This window comes from Elgaria multicarinata, chromosome 6 (genome assembly GCF_023053635.1).
Source record: "Elgaria multicarinata webbii isolate HBS135686 ecotype San Diego chromosome 6, rElgMul1.1.pri, whole genome shotgun sequence".
In the NCBI taxonomy this organism is placed as follows: domain Eukaryota; kingdom Metazoa; phylum Chordata; class Lepidosauria; order Squamata; family Anguidae; genus Elgaria; species Elgaria multicarinata.
This window is the reverse complement of record NC_086176.1, coordinates 4259962-4287925: the sequence shown is the minus strand read 5'-3', so window position 1 is coordinate 4287925 and position 27964 is coordinate 4259962. Positions and strand designations below refer to the sequence as shown.

The following is a 27964-nucleotide window of genomic DNA, read 5'->3' as shown; positions in this document are numbered from 1 at the left end:
TCCCTCCTCCCCTGCCCGCCTCGCAGGGATGGTTTGTGTGTGTCTTACTTTGACTCAGGGGATAAGTCCTTCCTGCGCTCACTTAGACTTTTTGAAGTTCCAAATCAATTTTTCAAGTGTGGAAGAAGATTCATATAGGTTTATCTACTCCCCAATTCATGGCATGTTGGGATTTCCTTTGAAATGACACTATTGAGCTGTCTGCAGCTTTAAATCCCTGAGATACTGGGGTGTTCGATTTTCAAAAATTCCCCAAAAATCAGGGGAGGATGGGATTTGCTTGAGTTTTGGCATGCATGTGTATACATACATGAGGTGTCATGGTGCCTAATTTGACGTTTCTAACGTGAAAATTGACGTAGTTCTAACATGGGACTTGATTTGGGGTGAGTTAAAAGGTTAAAGCCCCGCCAAAAATCAGGGGATGATGGGATTTGCTTGAAACTTGCCATGAATGTGGATCTAGATGGCAGCTGTGAGGGTGCCTGCTTCCAAGTTTTTATCTGTCAAAATGTCAGAGTAAATCCCATGTCTGAAAATGGGGTGTCCGATTTTCAAAAATTCCCCCAAAATCAGGGGAGGCTTGGATTTGCTTGAGGCTTAGCATGCATGTGTATATATGGATAAACTATCATGTTGCCGAGCTTGAGGTTTCTAACGTGAAAATTGACGGATATATCGAAAGGGGTGTGAATTGGGGTTATGGGTGCTGCGTTAGAGGTTAAAGCTCCGCCAAAAATCAGGGGATGATGGGATTTGCTTAAAACTTGCCATGAATGTGGATCTAGATGGCATCTGTGAGGGTGCCCACTTCAAAAAAATTTATCTGTCACAATGTCAGAGCAAATCCCATGTCTGAAAATGGGGTGTCTGATTTTCAAAAATTCCCCGAAAATCAGGGGATGCTTGGATTTGCTTGAGTCTCGGCATGCATGTGTATACGTCCATGAGGTGTCATGGTGCCAAACTTGAGGTTTCTAACTTTAACAGAAAAAAAGTTGTAGACGTTTTTGGATTTCAATGCAAGCCTATGGGGGGGAAAGCGGAGTTCCGATCCGGATCCGGAGCTTCGCAGCAGAGCAGAGCGGACTATAGGCGGAGCGGAGCAGAGCGGAGCGGACCCGATCTGAAAGTTGCGGATCTGGAAGAGAAGCGGATCGGGGGGTCCGTGCACACCTCTACTTTAAAGGTATAGGAGCCCTGTCCTCCTTTTCATATGGTCACCCTAGTAGTGCTAAGAAAACAAAAGGTTTAGAAATGGCACCTGCAGAGAAAAGATCTGGTGGTTTACTTAGAAAACTTAGGATGCCTTCCTCAACAATTTGGAAAACTTACATTGACTCTGTTCAGATGACATGCTAAGCTACAGTGGTTAAGCATTCATGGCTTAGCATGCCGTGCGAACCACTCCTAACCATGGTGGCTACATAATCACAGTCTAAACATGTTCACTAACTATATGCTGCAAAAGAGTTAGCAGCCTAACCATGGCATAGTTTGTTGTCTGAACAGGGCCATAGTGACAAGAGAACCTGGGTTAGGTGACCATCTCTGTTACCTTTGAGAAGAAAGCTGACTGTTCTACGCTAAATCAAGCTCAAGAATAAAGGGCATCCAATTTACAGTTACAATTTGGCTGTTTTGAGGGTGATTTTTTCTTTTTTTCTTTTGGACAGGTATAATTACATGCTTCTCTCCTGCAAAGGATCTTTGCTTTTATTTTATTTTAAAACCAAATTTTTTTATTGTAAAACTAAATATCCAGTTATAATAATAAATGAGAGAAATGAAGCAGAACCCAATTTAACCTACAATCTTAGTCCCACAGGACTCCACTCCTTCTTCCCCACACCCACCTGCTGACTGCTGGATTGATTCACTCTTTCACATTTACTAGTGACATGAGGCAGATATTTTTCCACTGCTATATTTTTCCATGGATATATTTTCTATGTCTAAAATACGGTGCTTGATAAAATTAAATAGTAACATAACAAATAGATTAAATACAAGTAAATTTGTAAGTTTTGACATTGTAATTAACTTTTTTCAGTCAAATATCCCTGCAAAGCAGAGATTGTTGCTAGTAGTAGTAGTACATTTCTATACCACCCCATAGCTGAAGCTCTCTAAGTGGTTCACATGATTAAAAACCATTAAAATACATTATACAAAGTGTAAAATCACTTGCATAAAAAACTTATCAAAAGACAGCACACACAAAGACGACATATAAATAAAAACAATTTTAAACAATCCTCCCACTTTTTTAAAAAAATCAACACATTTCCTTATTGGCAGCTGGGATTGCTGTGAAACAAAGCTTTTAATTGTTTAACAAAGCTTTTAATGGTTGAATTCACCAAGTTGGCACATTGTTTTAACTGTTTTAATAGTTTTACTGCTTTTAAATTAGATATTGTTTTAACTTGGTTTATGGTTTAATTTGTTTTTAGCTGTGTATATTTACTGTTTTATACTGTATGCTTTTATCTGTATGCTGCCCTGAGATCTTCTTGATATAGGGCGGGACATAAATGTTTTAAATAAATAAATAAAATAGGTATCTGTTGGTGCTGAAAACTATGGGTTTAAAGTTGTTTAGTGTCTTTTGGGGCAGGTTACTTGATCTTTGCTATGCCTCCCATGGCAGTTATTTTGTGGTGGTGCCCAGGACAGTTTCTTAAACTGCCAAATGTGCCCATGGCCAAAAATGGTTGCCTACCCATGGTATATACTTTGATCACAAGGCTACAGGTGTAATTTGGAGAAGCAACATTGTGATTTATTTATTTATTTATTTATTTATTTATTTATTTATTATTTATTTAAGGATTTTTATGCCGCCATTCAGCCAAAAAAGGCTCTCATGGCGGCTTACAAAAGTATTTCTTGACAGTGATTCTGAGGGAATTCCCATCTCTCTGTGTTCTAGATGTGTGTTCTGCAGCCTCAATATTAATTTAGCATCTGGCTGTAGATGCTAAATGTTTTTCTATCAGAGTTGGACTTAATGACTTTCATTCATGCCTTTGCAATGTTGAGGCTAGACTAATGTAATGAGCTCTAGGTGAGGCTGCCACTGATGACAAATATTGCTAGGAACTGAACCTGGGGCTTTTTGCATACCAACAAACTATGCCCAATTCCCATGCATGTAGGATGTCAAGTGCACCAGCATTTGCACTAACTTCCCATAGTCTTCTGCATCCTCTTTTACAAAGGAAAGCCCTCTATTTGAACCATAAAGAAGCATCAGGAGAAGGAGGAGGAACTGGGCCTTGAAGCTGCCCATCAATAGCACCTGGGCAGTAGACTGAGCAGGGCACAGAGGTCACTGTCTTCCACACTATGATGAGAGTCTATTTAAAATGATTTTTAAGTTTGCATCTATACAAATAAATTAACGTATACAAAATGGTGTCCTCTATTTTGGAGATTCACAAGTGGCCATCCTAGTCTTCTGGTACTACTTTTGACCTATAAAGTCCTTAGTGGTTTGAGGATACGTACTTAAGGAACTGATCTCTCCAATACCTCCTATCACAACCTTTGGGGTTAAACAAAAGAACCATTTTAAGTGTACCATCAAAAAACAAGTGCACTGTTGAAAAATAAGGTGCACAATGAGGCAACAAGGGTTAAGATAACACAATGAAATGCCCTTTATCATAGGCTGAAAATTAGTTCTAGTACATTTATAAGTTGTGAGATACTTGGATTGTCTGTGTTTTAAGGGGATGGAGAAAAGTGCAAGCAAAATATATGGTCAGGGTTATTAGAAGTGCAGGGTTATTTCAAGTTTTTGGCTACAATCCAATTCAGAGTTAAGTATGCATAAAATCACTAAAATTAATACGTGGGAAGAACAATCCTGTATCCCCTACATAGCATCTGGGGGACATAGGATTTTCAGTTTCCTGACTCTGAGCTCATAGACCCGGCTCTGAGCTCCGAGGCAGGAAACAATGCTCCCCTCCTCCTCCTCCTCCTCCTCAGCAGCAGCTCAGAGAAAACCACAACAGCTACCTTCCCACGCGTGGAGATGGGGTGTTCCCAGAGATGGGAGAGGGGAGGAGACCAGAGCAGCAGCCATACACGATATCTTATGGCTGCCCCAGCCTCCTTCACTCCCCCTCCCCAAACCTCTGCTAGACAGGCAAAATAACCTATATAGCTTCAATACAAAGTAGGAGGCCCTGCATTGGATACATAAGCCTCCGAGTTCAGAAGCTTATGTGTACCCAGGGTCACTCCCATAGGGCTGTGCCCTAAAATGTACATTTTTCCTGTTGTCTTGTGCTCTTAGGTTTTTTGAAACATTTCCCAAAGATAAATCCCACTGATCACAACTCCTGCCCCTTTACCCTTGTAACACCCTTCCTTATCAATAGGCCATTCTTATCAAAGGGTGGAGTGGGGGAAGAATGAGACAGCCGAGTTATCAGTTCTCATAAACATACAGGAAGTTCATCCAGGCTATTTGAGTACCTTGACATTTCCTTAATAACACAAATAGCAGCTGTGGGGAAGGGATTTACATCCACATTACAAAAAGGGGAATTGTTTAAACACTCCCCCCTCAAGGACAGTGGTCCCAATCTTCCTCAAGGTTATTTTTAAAACAAAGTTAAAGAGGCAGGAGATCCAATCACAGATTTCCAAATGTCTCATCTAGATGAGGTCAAATGGCTTGCCTTTGACCTTCTCACTCCTAGAGTTGAGAGAGTAGCATGGAGAAAGCAACAGAATAGATTATGTATGATGGTTTATTTAGTTTTTTATTATTATTATTAAATTTTTATTGAACTACTACATAAAATACAAACAAACATAACAATTTAACATACCATACCAAAAAAAAAATTCCAATACATAACAGATTACTTGAATATTTAATTGTTAACATATAATACTTTATCCATAATATAATCCAACATAATTCAACATTATCCAACAAGTGCTCCCCCTTCCCTTCGGGATCATTCCTGTTTCCAAAATCTTAACACTTCTTCTGCTGGTGGTTTCCCACTTCCCTTAGAAAACACAAATATTAGGAACTGTTTCCAAATTTCCTCAAAATCGTTCGTTTTTGCTATACCTCTTCTCACTTTAATGTTACATGTCAATTTATCATTAATAGCAATATCCCATACTTCTTTATACCATTCTTCAATACAATAATCACCTTGCATCTTCCAGTTACAATTAACCTTGCTGCAGTCAGAAAATTTGTTATCAATTCCTTAATTTCTTTTTTACATTTAAAATCTTCATATAGTGAAAGTAATGCAACTCTTGGTGTTTCTTCTATCTTCATTCCAACAATTTCTTCAATCTCAGAAAACACCATCTTCCACAATTTTTGCACATATTTGCATTCCTACCACATATGTAAATACGTTCCTTTCCCCCCACAACCTCTCCAACAATTTGCTGAGTGCTGCTTGTTTATCTTGTTTAATCTAACCGGGGTTATAATAATTCTCTTTTATTCTCACTGACATATTTCTTAACACTCTTTGTCTCCATAATCCTTCCCAACTCTGCTGTCCTATTTGTACCTTCAAATCTGTCTCCCAAACCAATTTTCCTGAGTTGTCCATCCACCCTTTCTCAAGCAATATTCTATATATTTCACTCATTAACCCTTTTATCACTTTACTTTCTCCCTTATCAATTTCTTTTTTGACAATTAGTTCCTCAAACTTCGACAACTTTCTACAATCTCCATTTTCTTTTATCCAATTTTTAGTCCGTTGTTCCAATTGCCAATAGTTTAACCAGGTTAATTTTTTATCTTTTAAAGCCTCTTCCAACTGCCCTCTTGTATTCATCCCTCTTAACCATTCCCTTAATTTCATTTTATTTTTCTCTATAAAAACTTTACTTAATCTACTCTTTAAATTCCCAGGGAAATTCTTTAACATTATTACCGGTGATAAAGGGGAGATGCTCGAAAGCAACTCCCTTTTATATTTACTCCAGATTTCCCAATGGAACTTTAAAAGAGGATTACCTATATTTTCAACCCATTTTTTACCTCCTTCCCTAAAAAATACATTTTCCAAATTCAAATCTATATTATTTGTGGTTTTATCCTCCATCCAATCTAAATCTCCTACTCCTAAAATTGCTTCTGCAATATGTCTTAACCTATTGGCTACATAATATAGGTTAATATTTGGGAGACCCAATCCTCCCTTTTTTTGGCTTAAATACCATTTATTTTTATTTATCCTCGCTTTCTTATCCCCATTACAATAATTATTTATAATATTCTGCCAACTTTTTAACTCTGATTCTGATATTTTTATTGGTAGCATCCTAAAAATAAAATTGATCTTTGCTAAAATTTTCATTTTTATTAATGCTATTCTTCCAAACCATGATAAATTCAACCTTTTATATTTTTTAAATTTTGCTAAAATATCTTTTTTCAAACTACTTAAATTTTCCTTCTCTAAACTCTAATTCTAATTCCCAAATATTTAATCTGTTCTTTAAAACTCATTTCCATTTCTTTTCCTTCCCAATCCTTCTCTTCCTTTTTAGTATAATTAAATAACATCAACTCTGATTTTGACCAATTTATTCTTAATCCAGTAATTTCTTCAAATTCTTTCAAATGCTGTTTAATTCTTCCCATCTTTCCAACTGGGTTTTTAATAGTTAACAAAGTACCATCCGCAAACATAAGTTCAATCGCAGCTTTTAAAGCTCAGCTAAAAACTTTTCTTTTTCCTAAAGCTTTTAAAACTTGATTTTGTTCTGACCTTTATACTGCCTGTTTGGTGCATTCTCTTCCCCTCCTTATTGTTTTATTATGATTTTATTAGAATGTAAGCCTATGCGGCAGGGTCTTGTTATTTATTGTTTTACTCTGTACAGCACCATGTACATTGATGGTGCTATATAAATAAATAAATTAATAATAATAATAATAATAATAATAATAATAATAATAATAATTTTTATTTTTTTAATACTACCTATCCCTTCTATCTCCCCATCGTCTCTTATTACATTTGCCAATAGTTCCATAACCATTACAAACAGGACAGGTGAGAGTGGACATCCTTGTCTTGTCCCTCTGGCTAGTCATATTTTATCAGTAAATCCATCGTTTACTACCACTACGGCTGTATTTTGAGAGTATAATTGTTCTACTATAGCTTTAAATTTGTTTCCAAATCCCATTTTATTTAAAACCATCTTTAATGCTTGCCAGCTCACACAATCGAAGGCCTTAAAGATATCCAACGCTAATACTCCCGCTTTAGTCTTTGACTTTTTTACCTCCTGCATTACATTTAAAACTCTTCCTACTAAATTATGCATTTGTCTGCCTACTACCACATTGATCTTCCCCTATATATTTAGCTATAAATTTATTTAATCATTTTGCTAAAATAGTTGAAAATTTTTTGGCATCTTGATTTATTAACGAAATAGGTCTGTATGAATCAGGGACAGTCAGATCCTTATCTGGCTTTGGAATTAAAATTATTAACAAATGTTCCCATGATTCTGGGATCCTCTCTCCTTCCAATATAGCATTATATAGCTTCAATAATTTTGGTACTAAAAACGTTTTAAAATTTTTGGAATATTCTGGTCCTAAGCCGTCTACCCCAGGTGATTTACCCACTTTCAAATTCTCTATAGCCTCTTCAATTTCTCTTTGAGTTATACTCCTTTCCATTAGCTCTTTATGTTCTATTTCCAAACTCTTCTTAATATACTTTTCCATATAAATTTCCATCTTCTTCTTCTGAGTGTCTTTTTCCTTATATAGTTCTTGATAAAATTCCTGATTTTTTTTATTTTACCCTTCATTGTGTGACAATAATTCCCTTGTTTATCTTTCACTATTCCTATCCCATTCTTAGCCTTTTCCTTTTGTGTGAGTCTAGCCAGCATCTTAGAGTTTTTGTTACTGTTTTCAAAATACTCTCTTTTCATATAAATTAAATTTTTCTGAACTTCTTCTAAATTTTTATTCTCTAACTCTTTTTTCTTTGCTTGTAATTCTATTAATTTATGTTTATTTTTAGATTGCCAATATTCTTTCTCCAAATTCTTAATCTCTTCCTCTAACTTTTCCTGCATTGCAACCTGTTGCCTCTTTAAGTTACATGTTTCCCTAATACAAATCCCTCTTGTTACAGCCTTCATGGTATCCCAAACAACTGCCCTTGCCGTTCCTCCCTTTTCATTAATTTCCCAAGTTTCTGACAATTCCATTTGCATTTTTTCCACCACTTTATTATATTTAAAAATCTTTGTATTCAGCTTCCACCTAAACGCTTCTCTATAGTCCTTCCTAACTGTAAAATCTAAACTTACAAGTGCATGATCTGTTACTTTGATTACCCCCAATTCCATTCTACAAACCTTAGTTGCAAACTCCTTAGAGACAAAAACATGATCTATCCTAGAATAAGATTTATGAACTGGAGAATAATATGTAAAGCCAGGCTCCGCCCCTTTAAGTAATCGCCACCCATCAACAAAATCTTTTTCTTTTATCAATTTATTTAATATAGTAATATTATTCCTCTTTTCAGCACTAGTGGGGTTAGACCTGTTCAATCTATTGTCCATAACCATATTAAAATCTCCAGCTAAAATAACATATCCCTCCTTAAATTCTTCTATTTCTCTAAATAATTCTTTATAAAATTCTCTATGTCTCTCATTTGGGGCATAAACATTAACCAGCGTATATGCTTTACCTTCAATTTGACCCTTTATCAAAAGATATCTACCTTTCCCGTCCTTTTTTATATTTTCCAAAGTAAATCCACTTCTTTTAGAAATTAAAATGGCCACTCCATTTTTTTTTGAAGTCCCCAATGACTTTTTATAATAGACTGACCATTTCAAGCGAATTTCATTTACACCATCTTTGACTTGATGAGTTTCCTGCAAAAAAATAATGTCAGATCCTTCTCTATTTAGCATTTGCTCAATTCTCCTCCTTTTCATGACTGCCCCCAGACCTTTGACATTGAGCGTTGTTATCCTTATATTCTTATCCATGTTCAGTTTTTTGATGTTCTTTCAGATCCCTTGTGCTCTCAAACTCAAATTCACACGCATAAAAACATAAAACCCCTTTCAAACCCCTCCCTCCCAACCAACAATATCCCACCACTCTTTTTTTCCCTATCTACCCCTCTCCCTCCCCCCTGTCCCCCTCCCAACCCCCCACCCTCCCCCCACCTCTTTCCCCCCCACTAAGTCCCCATGAGTCTATCACTCCAGCCAATTTATTACCCTTTGGGGGGGGAGACAAGCCCACAGTCCCGAAGCAGCAAGCCTTCTATTTTAAATTTACTTCTATTTTATCATCTCAGTATTGTAAAAGTCACTTCCCACTTGCTCCAGCACCTTCATCTCCTCTATGAGCACACACTTGGTGGGCAGAATGTCACAGGTTCAATCTCTAGATAGGGCCAGGAAGGAATTCTGCCTGAAACCTGGAGAGTTGCTGCTGCTGCCAGTCAGTGTCAACAATATTGAGCTAGATAGACCAAGATTCTGACTCACTATAAGGCTGCTTCCTATGTTCCTATGAACAGAAAGCTTAAATAAAGAGGGTTGGATGTGGTGGGGAGATAAATATCACTCATTTATACATGGCTTGGGACCACAACACCTGACAGAATGCCTCTCCTGACATGAACCTACCTGTACACTGCACTCAACATCTAAGGTCCTCCTCCAAGTGCCTACTCCGAGGGAAGCTCGGAGGATGGCAACAAGGGAGAGGGCCTTTTCAGTGGTGGCCCCCCAATTCATAGAATCATAGAATCATAGAATCATAGAATAGCAGAATTGGAAGGGGCCTACAAGGCCATCTAGTCCAAGCCCCTGCTCAATGCAGGAATCCACCCTAAAGCATCCCTGACAGATGGTTGTCCAGCTGCCTCTTGAATGACTCTAGTGTGGGAGAGCCCACAACCTCCCTAGGTAACTGATTCCACCGTCGCACTGCTCTAACAGTCAGGAAGTTTTTCCTGATGTCCAGCCGGAATCCAGCTTCCTTTAACTTGAGCCCGTTATTCCGTGTCCTGCACTCTGGGAGGATCGAGAAGAGATCCTGGCCCTCCTCTGTGTGACAACCTTTTAAGTATTTGAAGAGTGCTATCATGTCTCCCCTCAATCTTCTCTTCTCCAGGCTAAACATGCCCAGTTCTTTCAGTCTCTGTTCATAGGGCTTTGTTTCTAGACCCCTGATCATCCTGGTTGCCCTCTTCTGAACACGCTCCAGCTTGTCTGCATCCTTCTTGAATTGTGGAGCCCAGAACTGGACACAATACTCTAGATGATGCCTAACCAGGGCCGAATAGAGAGGAACCAGTACCTCACGTGATTTGGAAGCTATACTTCTATTAACGCAGCCCAAAATAGCATTGGCCTTTCTTGCAGCCATATCGCACTGTTGGCTCATATTCAGCTTGCGATCTACAACAATTCCAAGATCTTTCTCGTTTGTAGTATTGCTGAGCCAAGTGTCCCCCATCTTGCAACTGTGCCTTTGGTTTCTATTTCCTAAATGTAGAATTTGGCATTTATCCCTATTAAATTTCATCCTGTTGTTTTCAGCCCAGCACTCCAGCCTATCTAGATCACTTTGAAGTTTGTTTCTGTCTTCCAGGGTATTAGCTATCCCACCCAATTTTGTGTCATCTGCAAATTTGATAAGCGTTCCCTGCACCTCCTCGTCCAAATCATTAATAAAAATGTTGAAGAGCACTGGGCCCAGGACTGAGCCCTGCGGCACCCCACTCGTTGCCTCTCCCCAGTTTGAGAAGGTTCCATTGATAAGTACTCTTTGAGTCCGATTCTGTAGCCAACTGTGAATCCACCTAATAGTTGTTCCATCTAGCCCACTTTTAGCTAGTTTGTTAATCAGAATGTCATGTGGTACTTTGTCAAAAGCTTTGTTGAAGTCAAGATATATGATGTCCACAGCATTCCCACAGTCCACAAGGGAGGTTATCCTATTAAAAAATGAGATCAAATTAGTCTGACAGGATTTGTTCCTGACAAATCCATGTTGGCTTCTAGTAATCACTTCATTGATTTCAAGGTGTTTACAGATTTACTTCTTTATAATCTGCTCCAGACTTTTCCCAGGGATGGATGTCAGACTGACTGGTCTGTATTTTATTTATTTATTTATTTATTTATTTATTACATTTTTATACCGCCCAATAGCCGAAGCTCTCTGGGCGGTTCACAAAAATTAAAATCATCATAAAACAACCAACAAGTTAAAAATACAAATACAAAATACAATATAAAAAGCACAACCAGGATAAAACCTGTAGTTCCCAGGTTCCTCGTTTTTGCCCTTTTTGAAGATAAGGACAACTTTAGCCCTCCTCCAGTCATCCGGCACCTCACCCGTCTTCCATGATTTTGCAAAGATAATAGACAAAGGTTCTGAGAGTTCTTCTGCTAGCTCCTTCATTACTCTGGGATGCAGTTCATCGGGCCCTGGAGATTTAAACTCATTCAAGGAAATTAGGTGTTCTTTGACCATTTGTTTATCAATCTCAAACTGCAATCCTGCCCCCTCAACTTCTGCTTCACTTTTTCCAGGGGGTTCATAGACCCACTTTTGGGAGAAGACCGAGGCAACATAGGAATTGAGCACTTCAGCCTTTTCTTTGTCGTCTGTTATCAATTTGCCATCCTCATTAAGCAGTTGAACCACCCTTTCTTTCCTCTGTCTTTTACTACTCACCTATCTGAAGTAAGCTTTTTTATTGCTTTTAGCATCCCTCACTAATCTCAGTTCATTGTGAGCTTTAGCCTTCCTGACGCCATTTCGGCACTTCTGCGCCACTTGTCTGTACTCTTCTTTTGTAGCCTGGCCTTCCTTCCACTTCCTATATGTATCCCTTTTTGTTTTCAGGTTGTCTCTAAGCTTTTTGTGGAGCCACATTGGTTTCCTCTGTTGTCTTCTATCTTTTCTCCTTGTTGGAATTGTTTGTAACTGTGCCTTTAAAATTTCATTTTTTAAATACTCCCACCCATCCTGCACTCCTTTTCTCATTAGGCTCCCTTGCCACGGGACATTATAGTTCTGAGTTTATTAAAATCAGCTTTCCTAAAATCCAGAGTACGTGTATGGCTACGCTCGACCTTTGTCTCCTTCATCATCAAGAATTCAAGAATGACGTGGTCACTTTCCCCCAGAGTTCCCGTAACTGCCACTTTATCCACTAAGTCATCCCTATTGGTCAATAACAAGTCAAGGATTGCCGATCCTCTAGTTCCTTCCTCCACTTTCTGTAGGAGAAAGTTATCACCCATACATGTCAGGAATTTCTTGGAAGGGCCGCTTTTGGCAGTAATGGTCTCCCAACAGATATCAGGGTAATTGAAGTCCCCCATCACTACTACATCACCCTTCCTTGAAAGTCTGGCAATTTGTTTCTCAAAAGTTTCGTCCTCGTCTTCTCCTTGATTGGGTGGTTAGTAGTAGACTCCGATTATCATATTCTTTTTATTCCTAGCCCCATTTATTTTAATCCAGACGCTCTCGGAACGATTACGGAATGATCTCCCCAATGAGGTTCGCCTGGCGCCAACATTGTTATCTTTTCAGCACCAGGTCAAGACTTTTCTCTTCTCTCGGGCATTTAACAGCATTTAACAACATATGCTAAGTTTGTTTGTTTTTTAATGGACCCCGGAACTGTTGTTGATTAAATGGATGCTATTGTTTTATACTGTTGTTTTTATATTTTTGACAGTTTTAAATTTTGTATACTTTTTAATGTTCACTGTTTTTAACTTTTGTAAACTGCCCAAAGAGCTTTGGCTATGGGGCGGTATATAAATTTAATTAATTAATTAATTAATTAAAGCATTTTTATAGCGTTGCCTCACCATTTCTGGCATCGAGGCACTTTACAATAACGTATAAAACAATTCCATTAAAACCCTCAACCCACATTAAGACAATTCCATTAAAACCCTCACCCTCAAATCATTAAAAGCCCTCAACCCAATTTAAATCACCCCCTCCCCAGACTCTTGTGAAAATAAAAATGCCTTACAAAGGCATTTGAAGCAATTGAGAGTGGGAGCCTGTCTAATCTCCAGTGGCACATTGTTCCATAACCGGGGGCCAGCCACTGAAAAAGCCCTGGCCCCCACACATTCCAATTTGTAGCAGGGGACCATCAGGGCACCCTGCTCCTGAGAGCGAGTCTGCCAATGGTGAGACACAGGAGAAAAGCGAGTGCTCAGTTATCCAGGACCCAAGCAGTGCAGGGTTTTATATATAGTCAACAAGACCTTGTAGCGCATCCTAGCAGCCACTGGCAGCCAATGGAGCTCCCAAAGCACCAAAGTGACAGAAGACCACTTTGGGAGCCCCTTGACCAACCTGGCTGCTGTATTTTGTACAGCCTGTAGGCGTTGGATTTGCTTCAAGGGAAGCCCTGTATACAACAGGTTGCAGTAGTCCAGCCTGGAGGTAACCAGGGCCTGGACTGCGGTGGTAAGATCAGCCTCTGACAGAAAGGGGCGAACTTGACGGAGCACATGTAGTTGATAGAAGCAACTCCGAACCACAGCCCCCACCTGTGATGACATAGTTAGGGACTGGTCAAGAATAACACCCAGGTCCCACCGTGCCTCAGTCACAATCCTTTGTTGGATTCCTGAAATAGGCAGATCTACGAGCTCCTGCCTCAAATCTGCCAGCCGCCAACCTCGGTCAATCACCATCAGCTCAGTCTTCTCCGGGTTAAGCTTTAGTTTACTCCTAGACATCCAGTTACAGATCTCAGCCAGGCACCAAGACAAAGTAGCAACTGCCTCGCCAAGGTCAGACCCCACCGAGATGTAAAGCTGGGTATCATCAGCATATGTATGGTACCTCAGCCCATGGGCTCTAATTAACTCTGCCAGTGGCCTCACATATACATTGAACATGAAAGGTGAGAGGGCTGTGGGGGTAGATGTACAGGTGCCCATGGTAACCACCTGAGCCCTTCCATCCAAGTAGGACTGGAACCAGGCAAGAGCCACGCCTGGCTCTTTATTTATAAGATATAAATATCTTATGCATGCCTACTCAGAACTAAGCCCCATTATGTTTAGTGACACTTACCCCCAGAAAAGTGTGTATAGAATTCCAGCACAAGCTACACTTGCAGAGAGGTTTGTAGCCTGATCATCTGCATCTGATCATCTGCACTCAGAAATAAGCCCTGAATTGTGAGCATGGGCACTGCAGGCAATACACTGCCCACGCAATTCCAGTCTAATAAATTGAGTACCCTTTCAGCCCAGTCCCATGTATGTTTTGTCATTTGTTGTTTCTCCTTTTGCATGAACTCTAGCTTCAGTGATGAGGCACTTAGTGCATGCTCAGAGTTTCTCCATAGCTTCACCCTAGTTTGAAAAACAGACTCATTGGCTGAATCCTTGTGTAGTTTTGGCACAAATGAAGTTATGGGGAAGAAAATACCATGAGAGCTTGTGCATAACAGGGAGGAGGTGCCCAAAACAAGGCATCTGTTTTTATGAAGAGCTGCTGGAAGATGGTAAAATGAGGAGAGATTGCTGTATGGAGGGGGACATAATTGGTAGGAGAATGTATGTGCTCAGTGGGGAAAGAAAAGCATTCTGCATATGCTCAGAGATCCATCTAGTCCAGACTTCTGTGCACACAGTGGTCAATCAGTTGCCCATGGAAAATCCACAAGCAGGACATGTACAAAATTTATTTATTTATTTATTACATTTCTATACCGCCCAATAGCCGGAGCTCTCTCAAAAGCACCCACCTACCCATGTTTTCCTGCTGTTGTTGAAATGTAAATAAATTCTAGTACTTCTAAATTTGCATATATATGTGAATTGAATTCCCAAGTCTGAATCCCAAGCAGAATTGCCTTAGTTCCGCTAAGAGCTGTAGGAGGAAGGAGGGAGAGAGGTGTATTGCCCCGGTGGTGGACTTGTAAGGTTTTCCAGGCTACCAAGGAAACAATTAGTCAGATGCAAGGTTTACTTACAAGGAGACAATTTTATTGAGTAACTTACAGCGCTTACACAGGCATACCCAATAAGGATAGACCAGACTGCGAAAACCCCTGCACAGAACTGTTCAGCCAGTCTGGACCCCCACTCCTGGGCACGAAAGTAATTTATAGCATACTGGACCTGGCACCATTGCCAAGTGTAGTAAGATATTTATTACTGGGATTAATAACAAATCGTTCATTCTCAGCATAAGATTCTATAGCATAATTGGCACTGAATGATAAACAAGGCACTTCTTGACATCTCTTTGGCACAAATAAGCGCATCTTCTTGGCACAGGTATGCTTACTAATTGGCCTGCATGGGGTGTTATGGCATAGCCCCTCGACATAGCAACTTTGGAATATCAGTTTGTTAGTGCCTCTAGATACGGTACCAGGCCTGTAGATAAGGCACCTGGTACTTCCATGAGATCACTGTAACTGTACTTTGACCCTTCTTTCCCATAGCCAAAGGAATGTTGCAGACTAATACAGAAAACTAACAGTTTTCTAGATTAAAGGTAGAAGCAGCCATTCACCCATAAGCCTTTGCAGGTAGCCATTGCTCACAGCTTGGTAGGCCGCACAGGAGGGTGGTTCAATGACTCAGAGGTCCACCTTCTAATTCTAGGGCACATTTTTAACATGGTGTCCATCACTATGCTTTGGGAAAGGACAAGGATGGCACCATGAAATGTCCAGTCTTCCAGTGCCAGCACACTTAACTATGAAACAGCCTTAAATTTCAAGCATCATAATTCCCTAGCCCTTCTATCCTTCTGAAATTTTGCAGGTTTCTTGTCTGGAGGACACCTCTAATAACCTGTGCATTTTCATGCAAATTTACCCCCAAACCATGGGACTGAAAGGGAAACCAAATCATTTCCTCACCCAAATTGGCAAATTCCCCTTCCACATGAACTGCTGCTGCAGCTATCCTTCTGAACCTTTGCTGGTTTCTTACTTAGGGACCTCTAAGCTATCTTTAATTTTCAAAACTATGGTCCACAAGGAACATAGGGAGATAAGTATGTCCTCTTTTGGAGACCTCAAAATGTCAAGGCCATCCTTGCACAAAAAAACCTGTGGCTATCATTCTACAATTTGACAGACATGATCTCTGATATGGCAACAACTCCTGAAGTTTTCATCCAATTCTTTCAAGGAATAAAAATGTTATTAGCAATTCCTTTTAAAAGAAAATCAAAATATAAAGGCACATAACACAAAAACCCTGCACCTCTTTTCGGATATTGGACAGGTGTAATTCCCTCCTAAGGGCCTACTATGCCTGCTGTCATCATCCAATTCTGACCAAAAGAAAAAAGTTACAGTGTTCTTTTTAATTTCCAATGATAGTCATAAGGAAGCATAAAGATTCAGTTTTCTGAACCTTGACTTCACTTTGGTCCTGAGCTAAAGTGGACCAGACTCCCAATTGTTCCAAGCAGAAGCAGGATGTTTTTCAAACCACTGGATCTGGGTCTGAGTTGAAGTGTGTGCGTGGGGGGTGGGGGGAGCAAGTTAGTGCACGCATCTTATGAATGTATCTACATATACAAACACACACACACACACACACTCATGTTTACAGACACAGAGTCTTATCAGGTCTGTCTGGGAAGTCAACAGCAGCAAAGCTCCTAGTTGCCAGGTGTAATGGTCAGAGGTAAGTGAGACTCAGCAGCAGAGACGCAGCCTCAAAGTCCAAAGTCTCAGTCTGAAGTCCAGTCCAAAGTTCCAGCCATGATAAAGCCCAAGATCACAAATACAGGTAACACACCGTAGACAGCAAAGGTTATTTGCCAGTGCAAAGTACTTCTTTGAAGCATCCTTAGTCTGGTCCCACCCAGATTCAGCTGTGGCTCATTAAGGAACCTTCCATCGCCACCAGCTATATAAGGGTGGTGTTCACAGAGTTGAGTTTTTGGCCTGCAGTTGAGGACTTTTCCTTGCAGGCTGGACTTGCTCTCTGTGCTTCAATCGCTGTCTTTCCCAGGGGCTTGCTTCTGGCTCAAAATCTGCACCATCAGAGACTGGAGGTGGTGGATGGCCTTCACAGAGCTCTCCCAAGGAGCCTGCATCCGCCTCTCCTGCTTCAACACTGCCTCAGGCATGTGTTGTGGGGTGGAAGGAGCGTCCACAACCCCAGGTAAGTCAGGTTCTTCCTCAGAAGAAGACTCCTCAGGAGGGGCCATGACACACACCTACATATGTTAGAGGTATGCACAGATCCCCCTCACTGCTTCAACTTGATAAGCATATGCAAATTGTGTTTATGGGCCTGTGACCTGGCTCTTTTAAGAACCTATCAAAATCCATGGTGGCTATCTCTACTTCTTGTGATAGCAAATTCCATAGTGTAACTATATGCTGTGAAGGCCTGACTTGTCCTGAATCTTACACCAATCAGCTTCATGGGATGACCCCAATTCAAAGTATTTTGAGAAAAATGTGTCCATTCTCCACACCATGCATAATTTTATATACCACTATCATGTCTTTTCTTCGCCCTCTTTGTTTTCTTAGCTAAACAATTCCAGCTATTGTAACTTTCCCTCATAGGGGAGATGCTCCAAGCCCTTGATCAGTTTAGTGGCCTTTTTCTCTAGTTTTTCCAGCTCTACAATATCTTTTAGGTATGGTGACCAGAACTGTACACAATATTCCAAGTGTGGTTGTACCATAGATTTGTAATAAGGCAGTGCAGTATTAGCAGTTTTATTCACAATTCCTTTTCTAAGTATACCTAACATGGAGCTTGCCTTTTTTACTGGAGCTGCACACTGGGTTGATGTTTGCATTGGGCTGTCCACCACAACCACAAGGTCTCTTTCTTGGTCAGCCACCACCTGGTACTTCCATGAGACCAGCTTTTTTAATATAGCCAGTCTGCACTGCATGCTATCAGAACTGTCGGGTGCACCTTGAGTTCCCTTGCTCTGGGCTTGGTGCTTTACATATGAACTGGAGTGTGTCCTTCAAAAAGCAAGTCAGGTGTGACATGTGGAAAATTCTATGAAGTCATGCATCAGGATATGTAAATTACATAACCATAATACATTTAAACCAAGGCTAAGCTTGATGGAATGATATTAAGGTTCCAGTCCAAAGCTTATGAGGAAGTAATCAGATCAGACTGTTAAGATTGAATAAGACTTTCACATTACAATATTTGGCAAGTTTTATGTTTTTTCCCCTTCTCATATACTTGTGGGGACAGCAACTTCTATTTAGCTAATTCCTAATATCATTTTCAGCAAAGACTGATCCAAAAAGCATTTCGCTCTGCAATCTCATCATCACTTGATTGAAAGTAAGTCCTATTGGAACTTGGTGAAGTTTTCAACATAGTCCATCAGGGCTCATTCCCAAGGATGGGGCTATTTAGGTAAATTAAATTTTTCTCATACAGTGATTTCCACCTAGAACCCAATTTTCCCCTTGAGCATAAGTAAAACACACACAATGTCTTTGATGTTTATTATACCAATGTGAGGAGGCTGTGTTTTCTGATTTTATTGCCAAAATTCCTAAATAATATGAGACAGCCTCTATCTTACAACAAGATATGCAATGTGGTTATGGGCTTACACACTCACTTTTCCTTACTTAGGGGCTTGTTCTATTGTTTCATTGTAAGGAGAACGCGGTGTCAAAAAGCTTTGGATCAGCACCTTGCTTGCAAATCCCAACTCTGCAAGCTTTTCTTTGGAATTTACAGTAACAGTGCCACAGTTAGAAGCACCAGGAGTTTAGACATTTTAGTGGTTGCAGTATCCAGAATTGCTCCCAGAATACAAAGGAAAGACAAGTTAATCTATCCTCTCAACTGCATGGGAAGAACTTACTGGGCCTGTTCAGAAGACACCTTAAACCACAGCTTTAACCATGGTGAATAAGGCTTTTTGCTAACATTTCTGTTTCCTTCTATTTAATTTAAAGGACTGACTTGATTCCTGTAAAACTGGACAGGAATCCCTCCCTTGAAGAAATAATCTTGTGAGAGGGAGTATGCAGTTTACTCTGAACTCTGTTCTGCTCTATTCATACATAAACCATGGTTCTTTGCCATATAAGGGATGCTGAAATATCAAATCCAGAATGGCCCCTAATGCTCTGGGTCTCCTAGGTGCTCATTGATTTTACTTCTTTGATACATGCAACTATAATATAAAGCATGAACCCAGAAGTAAAGCATTTTTCAGTAACTATAAACAATAACTATAAATCAAAGATACAAAAAGCTCAGTTAAAAGTCATTAATTAAAAAGACAGTGTATGAGTGTGATAAAATATATTGTAGCACCTATGCAAAGAGAGGGGGAAAGAAAATGAGGTCACTTTAGAACTTGCAATGCAATGGGACTATTTGGTTTCTGGCAGGGAGAGGCAGTATGGTCTGTATTCACTAGGAACTCTCACCCACATGCACAATTGGACCAGAGGTTCAACAGGAACTAAGATAAATTGTCTGTGGGCCTGTTCAGACCGCATGCTAAGCCTTGATTAGGCCTCTAACCCTTTTGCAGAAAATGGTTACTGAGCAGGTTTTAACTGTGGGTATGAAGCCGCCATGGTTAGGAATGGTTCACACAACACACTAAGTCACGGTTTACATGACATGCTAAGCTAGAATGTTTAGCTCAAAATGCTTAACCAACGTGGCTTAACGTGTCATCTGAACAGGGTCTGCATGTGAAAACAGAAAGGCCAGATATCAAGACAGGATGTCATGAAGCATCGTGATTTAGCATGGTGATTTAGCATGGAATAGATGCTTAGCCATAGGCACACTTCCCATGTTCCTCCTGTGATGGCAGGAGTTCTGAAAAATTCCTTTTAGGCTGTCGGGGAGATTACCTAAAGGCAAGCTATTCATTGGGCAGGACTCCCCTATCAGCACAAACTCCCACAGAGGCCATGATTGCAGGTACCAGTGATCCTTCCCCCTGAGTGCCAAGAACTCCAGACTTGGAATGGTTTGCTGTCCTCACTAATCCCCACCAGTGCAGCTTCTTATCCTCACTGTAGAAACCATAATACAGAGAGGATTTCTTTGAACTTACCCCCCCCCCCGCCCCGCCCCACAACATCTTTTTTTTGGTCCCCCTCCCATTGCTACACAATGTAAATATCTGTGACTGAACAATAAGTCCTAAACATATTTGCATATTGAAATCAGCACTGAAGGAAGACTGTTGGGTGACTGCTGGGCAACACACCCTGCCATCTGGACATCTTCGCTTGTAAGTTCTTCTTACATCTCTTTGGTGGCTATTTGCTTGACTTTCTCAGATGTCTCCTAGAAAGAAAGAAGAAAGAAAGTATTTTAAATGGTTGTACCGTAATTTTACATGTTATTGCCAGAGGACTGTGCCCATGGATAGAAAATCAACTTTTCTGGTTAATCCGCTTTACATATTCAATTATCATCTTAAACTGTAGAGCACAAGGTTGTGGGGTTTGTTGGCTTTTTTAGGAAGCCACAAATCCTTAACTGTGGAGCTTGAAAAATATTTAAAATGTGTAAGTTTCAGAACTGCCACTTTAGGAGCCAGAATAACATTTTTTTTAAATTGCCTAAGTGACTAGGCATCTGTGATCTTTTAGGATGCAGTTCATCAGGCCCTGGAAACTTAAACTCGTTCAAAGAAATTAGGTGTCCCTTGATCATTTGTTTATCAATCTCAAACTGCAATCCTTCCCCTTCAGCTTGTACTTCAATTTTGCGCTCTCTCTCTCTCTCTCTGTGTATGTGTGTCATAGACCCGCCTTTGGGAAAAGATTGAGCCAAAGTAGGAATTCAACATTTTGATCTTTTCTTTGTCATTTGTTATCAATTTGCCATCCACATTAAGCCATTGAACCACCATTTTGTTCCTCTTTTACTATTCACATACCTGAAGGAAGCCTTTTTGTTGCTTTTAGCATCCCTTGCTAATCTCAGCTCATTCGCAGCTTTAGCCTTCCTAATGCCATTCTTGCACTTCTGTGCTACCTGTCCTCTTCTTTTGTAGCTTGGCCTTCCTTCCACTTCCTATAAGTCTTTTTTTGTTTTCGGGTCATCTCTAAGCTTTTTGTGGAGCCACATTGGTTTCTTCTGTTGTCTTCTATCTTTATTTCCTTGTTGGAATGGTTTGTAATTGTGCCTTTAAAGTTTCATTTTTTAAGAACTCCCACCCATCTTGGACTCCTTTTCTCATTAGGGCAGGGTTCACTTGCCATAGGATGTTACTTATCATAGTTCTGAGTTTATTAAAATCACCTTTCCTAAAATTCAGAGTGCACATATGGCTCCACTCAGCTTTTGTTTCGTTTGAAATCAAGAATTCAAGTATGACGTTGGTCACTTTCCCCCAGATTTCCCATAAATGCCACTTTATCCACTAAGTCATTCATAGTCCACAATTTTAACAAATATAATTGTACCCAATGACAATTGTATTTGACCACTTAGGAAAAAATGTATGGACATCTATAAACATGTAGACTTCTCTAAACATGGCAAATAACAAATTTTGGTGGGAATTGGATTTTCATCAGGAAAAAGACATGGGTGAAAATATAACCCCTCTGCCCCAGCAACCTGGTCCCTATCTGAACTGCTTTTAACAAAAATATATATCAAAGGAAACGAGATCTGATTGTGGATCCCCATTGTCTTGCCTAGTTTGGCATTTGTTCATGCTCAGCCCTTTAAAATTACACAGGCTGGATTCACACGTAATATTAAGCCATGATAGGAAGGTGTTTCGAGCTACCCATGGCAAGGGACCCTAATGAGAAAAGGAGTCCAAGATGGGTGGGAGTTTTTTTTTAAAGGAAATTTTAAAGGCACAATTACAAACAATTCCAACGAGGAAAAAAGATAGAAGACAAAAGAAGAAACCTATGTAGCTGCACAAAATGCTTAGGGATGACACAGGGGTGACATAGCAATCTTCTGGACATCCCCCCGTCCAACAAGCTTGTAATGGGTTTGTTTCTCCCCATGACAGTCCCCAGCTTCCCCCTGGGCCCCTGATCCTGAGGGACCAAGTGTTGTGCTCCAGACATAGATGATGATGCCCTAATGCATACATTATTATTGTTGTTGTTGTTATTATTATTATTATTATTATTATTATTATTATTTATCAGTAACTGGTTAAAGAACAGAAAGCAGAGAGTAGGAATAAATGGCCAATTCTCCCGATGGAGGGAAGTAAATAGTGGGGTCCCACAGGGATCAGTACTGGGACCATTTCTTTTCAACTTGTTCATAAATGATCTGGAATTAGGAGGGAGCAGTGAAGTGGCCAAGTTTGACAATGACACCAAATTATTTAAGATGGTTAAAACACAAAGGGATTGTGAAGAGCTCCAAAGGGAACTCTCCAAGCTGGGAGAGTGGGCGTCCACATGGCAGATGCGGTTCAATGTAAGCAAGTGTAAGGTGATGCACATTTGGGGGGGGGGGAACCCCAACTTCAAGTATAATCTAATGGGATCTGAGCTGGCGGTGACTGAACAAGAAAGAGATCTTGGGATTGTGGTAGACCGCTCGATGAAAATGTCCACCCAGTGTGCAGCTGCTGTAAAGAAGGCAAACTCCATGTTAGGCGTTATAAGAAAAGGAATTAAGAATGAAACGGCCAGTATCATACTGCCCTTATACAAATCTATGGTGTGACCACACTTAGAATACTGTGTACAGTTCTGGTCACCACACCTAAAAAGGATATTATAGAGCTGGAAAAGTGCAGAAAAGGGCAACTAAATTGATTAAGGGGCTGGAGCATCTCCCCTACGAGGGAAGGTTACAACAACTATGATTGTTTAGCTTGGAAAAAAGGAGGCTAAGGGGAGACATGATAGGGGTGTACAAAATTATGCCTGGTGTGGAGAACGTGGATAGGGAGACATTTTTTCCCCTCTCTCAAAATACTAGAACCCGGGGTCATCCCATGAAGCTGCTTGGTGGGAGATCCAGGACAAATGAAAGGAAGCACTTCTTCACACAGTGCATAGTTAAATGATGGAACTCACTACCGCAAGGTGTAGTGATGGCCACCAATCTGGATGGCTTTAAAAGGGCGTTGGATAAGTTCCTAGAGGCAAAGGCTGTCAATGGCTACTAGCCCTGATGGTTGTGTGCTATCTCCAGTATTTGACGCAGAAGCCTGTGTGCACAAGTTGCTGGGGAACATGGGTGGGAGGGTGCAATTGCATTGTATCCTGCTTTGTTGGTCCCTGGCCGACAGCTGGTTGGCCATTGTGTGAACAGAGTGCTGAACTAGATGGACCCTTGGTCTGATTCAGCATGGCACTTCTTTATGTTTTTATGGTGATGATGGGGTGGTTGGTGTTGCAAGAGGGTGGGGGAATGGGCACTCAGGGTCTTGAGTTGTTTCCTCTAATAATCATGATGGTGGACGGGGGTGGGCAATGGGCACTGGGAAGCTGGGGACTTGGGTTCAGCGCAGTACGTTACTCTGGAAGTGACAGGTGGGGAGGGAGGTGACACTGTCTGCGACAATGCCACTCCCCAGGCCATATTTTCAGGCTGTGACTGGATGGTGGCAGCTGGAATGTGTGGCTTCAGGATCAGGCCTGAGTGCTGAGTTAAGGGGCATGTCCTGAGAGTTGCTGCAGGGCCTGAAGGGGCAAGGCCTGATTGCTTTCAGCAGCTGAGTGGGCAGAGAGTCTCATTCTGATTCCTGACTCCTGAGCAGAAGCAGAGAAGAGGAGCTGCCTCAGCTGAACTAGAAGCTACATAAGGAAGCCAGCTCCCAGAGAGAGAGCAATCAGAGCAAGTGAACAAGGGAGAGCAAACTGGAGTTTGTCAGGGGGAGTTCGGCAGATGAGGTCCCTAACAAATTTTTCATCTCTTAAGGTCATGTAGTAGGGGACATTGTTGTACACCTTCAGAGAGGACAGGACAAAGCACAGGCAATTCCACTACAGTCGGAAGGGAAGAGACAAAACAGAAATAGAGAATATGGACAGCAAGGAGACCCTAGTAGTGGTGACCTGCAAAGTTTGTGCAATGTTTGTGTTCCTGCCTTAGATCCACATGGCATACACCTGCAAAACGTGCAAGCTGGTGGCACTTTTGGAAGAAAAAGTGAGAGGACTTGAGCGGCGAGTGTCCACCCTCCAAGGAATAAGAGAAGGCGAAGAGTTCTTAGACAGAACAATGTAACTGCAACAGCAACAAGAAGCACAAGAGATCGAAGAGCAACAGCCAGCTGAAGCAGAAGTGGAGTATGCTGAGGGGAGGAAAGCCAATGAAGAGGAAACTCTCTGGAAAAGAGTGACAATTAGGAGCAGAAGAACTAGAAGGCATTCTGCACCAGTGGAACCATTAGAGTTAAGCAACCGCTTTCAGTTACTAGAGGATGAGACTGGAGGACAGTCTGCAGAGGAAGAATTACAGGGGACACCATGCAACAGTGAACAAGAGACAGAAGGTCGGTCTATGAAGAAGAAGAGAAGAGTAGTCATTGTGGGAGACTCCCTGCAGAGTGGGATTGAAACCCAAGTATGTCATGAAGACCCATGGACTCGCCAGGTATGCTGTCTCCTTGGAGCACAGATTAGAGATGTGACTGAAGGGTTACCGAAGCTCATAAAGCCCATGGACACATACCCCTTTCTTCTCATCCACGTGGGAACAAATGATGTCTCCAAGCAGAGCTACGAAGAAATCATGTCAGACTTTGAAGCTCTGGGAAGGAAACTCAAGAATTTTGGGGCCCAGATAGTTTTCTCATCCATCCTCCTAGTTCTTGGAATAGGATTAGAAAGGGAAAGAAAAATACTCCGGGTGAACAACTGGCTATGAAGGTGGTGCCAACATGAGAGTTTTGGATTCTGGGACCACGGGCTACGCTACTTGGAAGATGGACTGCTGGCAAGGGATGGGTTGCACCTCACAAGGGCTGGGAAGAATGTGTTCGGCCACAGCATGAAAAACCTGATCAGGAGGGCTTTAAACTGAATCTTACGGGGGCGGAAGACATAAACTTCAAGGCAACAATGGATGAAGGCCCATGCACCATAACACAGAGAACAGCTCCAATAGTGCCCAAAAATAGTGTCCACAACAATGTAGGAATGAAACCAGAATATAAAGCACATGATCTTCGAAGTCTATATACGAATGCCCAGAGTATGGGAAAGAGACAGAACGAACCTGGACTCTTATTACATGAAGGAAAATACGACTTGATAGGTATAACTGAAACTTGGTGGGATGACTCCCATGACTGGAATATAGCAATTGAAGGATATAACTTGTTCAAAAAGAACAGAAGAAATAGAAAGGGAGGCAGAGTTACACCATATGTTAAAAATACCTATCCCTGCACAGAACTACAGGCGGATGAGCCTGGGAGCCCATCGAGAGCATCTGGATTAAAATTAATGGGACAAGGAATAAAAAGAACATGTGAACCACCCAGAGAGGTTCGGCTATGGGGCAGTATACAAATGCAATAAACAATAATCGGAGTCTACTACCGATAACCCAATCAAGGAGAAGACAAGGATGAAACTTTTGAGAAACAAACTGCCAGTGTTTTAAGGAAGGCTGATGTAGTAGTGATGGGGGGCTTCAATTACCCCGATATCTGTTGGAAAACAAATACTGCCAAAAGCGGCCCTTCCAAGAAATTCCTGACATGTGTGGCTGATAACTTTCTCCTACAGAAAGTGGAGGAAGGAACTCGAAGATCGGCAATCCTTGACTTGATATTGACCAATAGGGATGACTTAGTGGATAAAGTGGCAGTTACAGGAACTCTGGGGGAAAGTGACCACACTATACTTGAATTCTTGAGTTTAAAGGAAGCAAAAGCTGAGTGTAGCCATACACGTACTCTGGATTTTAGGAAAGCTGATTTTAATAAACTCAGAACTATAAGTAAGGTTCCATGGCAAGTAGACCCTAATGAGAAAAGGAGTCCAAGATGGGTGGGGGTATTTAAAAAAGGACATTTTAAAGGCACAATTACAAACAATTCCAACAAAGAAAAAAGATAGAAGCCAACAGAAGAAACCAATGTGGCTCTACAAAAAGCTTAGAGATTACCTGAAAACAAAAAAGGTACATAGAGGAAGTGGAAGGAAGGCCAGGCTACAAAAGAAGACTACAGTGCCGAAATGGCGTCAGGAAGGCTAAAGCTAAGAATGAGCTGAGATTAGCAAGGGATGCTAAAAGAAATAAAAAGACTTTCTTCAGATATGTGAATAGTAAAAGACAGAGGAAAGAAATGGTGGTTAAACTGCTTAATGAGGATGGCAAATTCGTAACAGATGACAAAGAAAAGGCTGAAGTGCTCAATTCCTACTTTGCCTCGGTCTTCTCCCAAAAGCGGGTCTATGACCCACCCACCCCCTGACAAAAGTGAAGCACAAGTTGAGGGGGAAGGATTGCAGTTTGAGATTGATAAATAAATAGTCAAGGAACACCTAATTTCTTTGAATGAGTTCAAATCTCGAGGGCACGATGAACTGCATCCTAGAGTAATGAAGGAGCTAGCGGAAGAACTCTCAGAACCACTGTCTATTATCTTTGCAAAATCATGGAAGCGGGGTGAGGAGCCAGATGACTGGAGGAAGGCTAACGTTGTCCCTATCTTCAAAAAGGGCAAAAAGGAGGAACCTGGGAACTACAGACCAGTCAGTCTGACATCCATGCCTGGGAAAATTCTGGAGCAGATTATTAAAGAAGTCAATCTGTAAGAACTTTGAAAACAATGCAGTGATTACTAGAAGCAAACATGGATTTGTCAAGAACAAATCCTGGAGTGCAGGACACGGAATCATGGGCTCATGTTACAGGAAGTCAGATTCTGGCTGGACATCAGGAAAAACTTCCTGACTGTTAGAGCGGTACGACAATAGAACCAGTGACATAGGGAGGTTGTGGGCTCTCCCACACTAGTGGCATTCAAGAGGCAGCTGGACAACCATCTGTCAGGTATGCTTTAAGGTGGATTCCTGCATTGAGCAGAGGGTTGGACTCGATGGCCTTATAGGCCCCTTCCAACTCTACTGTTCTATTATTCTATGAGACGGATGGAGCACAAATTGGTGGTGGCAGCAGCTGGCAGTAGTGTAGCAAACCTTCCCCTCAAATGTCGCAGCCCAATGGGGAAGCAGCTGCTGCTGCAGCTTTCCCAACTCTACCATTCTATGATTCTGATTGTATAATGGGAGCACACGTTGTGGTGCATGTTCCCCGACCCCCAGTGTGGGTCCCTATCCACCATGGAGGTTCGTAACATCAAAACAAGGCCACATATTATTTACTTTGACTTTATCCTTCCACTTTTTACAAGTTGGTTGTCAGTTTGCACACAATTCCCTTGAATGGTGCTGGTGTTCTATAATGGCCTTGAGAGGGAGAAGGGGGGTTGGGGGTTGGCGTTGAAGCCTATGATGTTCTCTGTTGTATGCTTTAAAGCTACCAGAACTCTGACAATGCAACACAACAGAGAAGACTAGGAAACCTAACCAGAAAAAAATATATTTTGTGCTGTGAAAATCTTTAAAATCCAATATGTCAGTCCCAATAACACAATGTAAAATATATATTTGGATAACATTCTATCTGGAAGAAATAATGGCACTTCTAGGGATACAAAAACTTACAATGTATGGACACACTGGCCATAGTTATGGCAGAATGCAAAAGGAAGAGAGTTCTCCAATAATTCTACAGGTTCCTATCAGTTTATGAAGGCCCATCCCTCCATGCTTGAGGCAGTCTTGAAAATAAGCCCAGAAGAGTTACTAGCCTGCCACATGTTTACTAGCCTGTTTCCATGCTGGCAGTTAAGCCTCTTAACAGGCTAGTTAAAATGATTTCTACTAAGCAGGCTGACAGAGAAAGAATGGAACAACCTGTTGCTTCT

General features: G+C 41.0%; 1 protein-coding gene across 2 annotated transcripts in view; it reads right to left on the bottom strand.

The window, feature by feature from the left end:
* Nucleotides 1-18528: 18528 nt before the first annotated feature.
* FSTL1 (follistatin like 1) overlaps nt 18529-27964 on the bottom strand; it is a 60998-nt gene continuing 51562 nt past the window's right edge. For both annotated transcript variants that reach the window (XM_063128878.1, XM_063128879.1), the window contains one exon: nt 18529-20364. In XM_063128878.1, the coding sequence (XP_062984948.1) occupies nt 20320-20364 (45 nt within the window). In that variant the 3' untranslated portion in view covers nt 18529-20319. The remainder of the gene's footprint in view (nt 20365-27964) is intronic.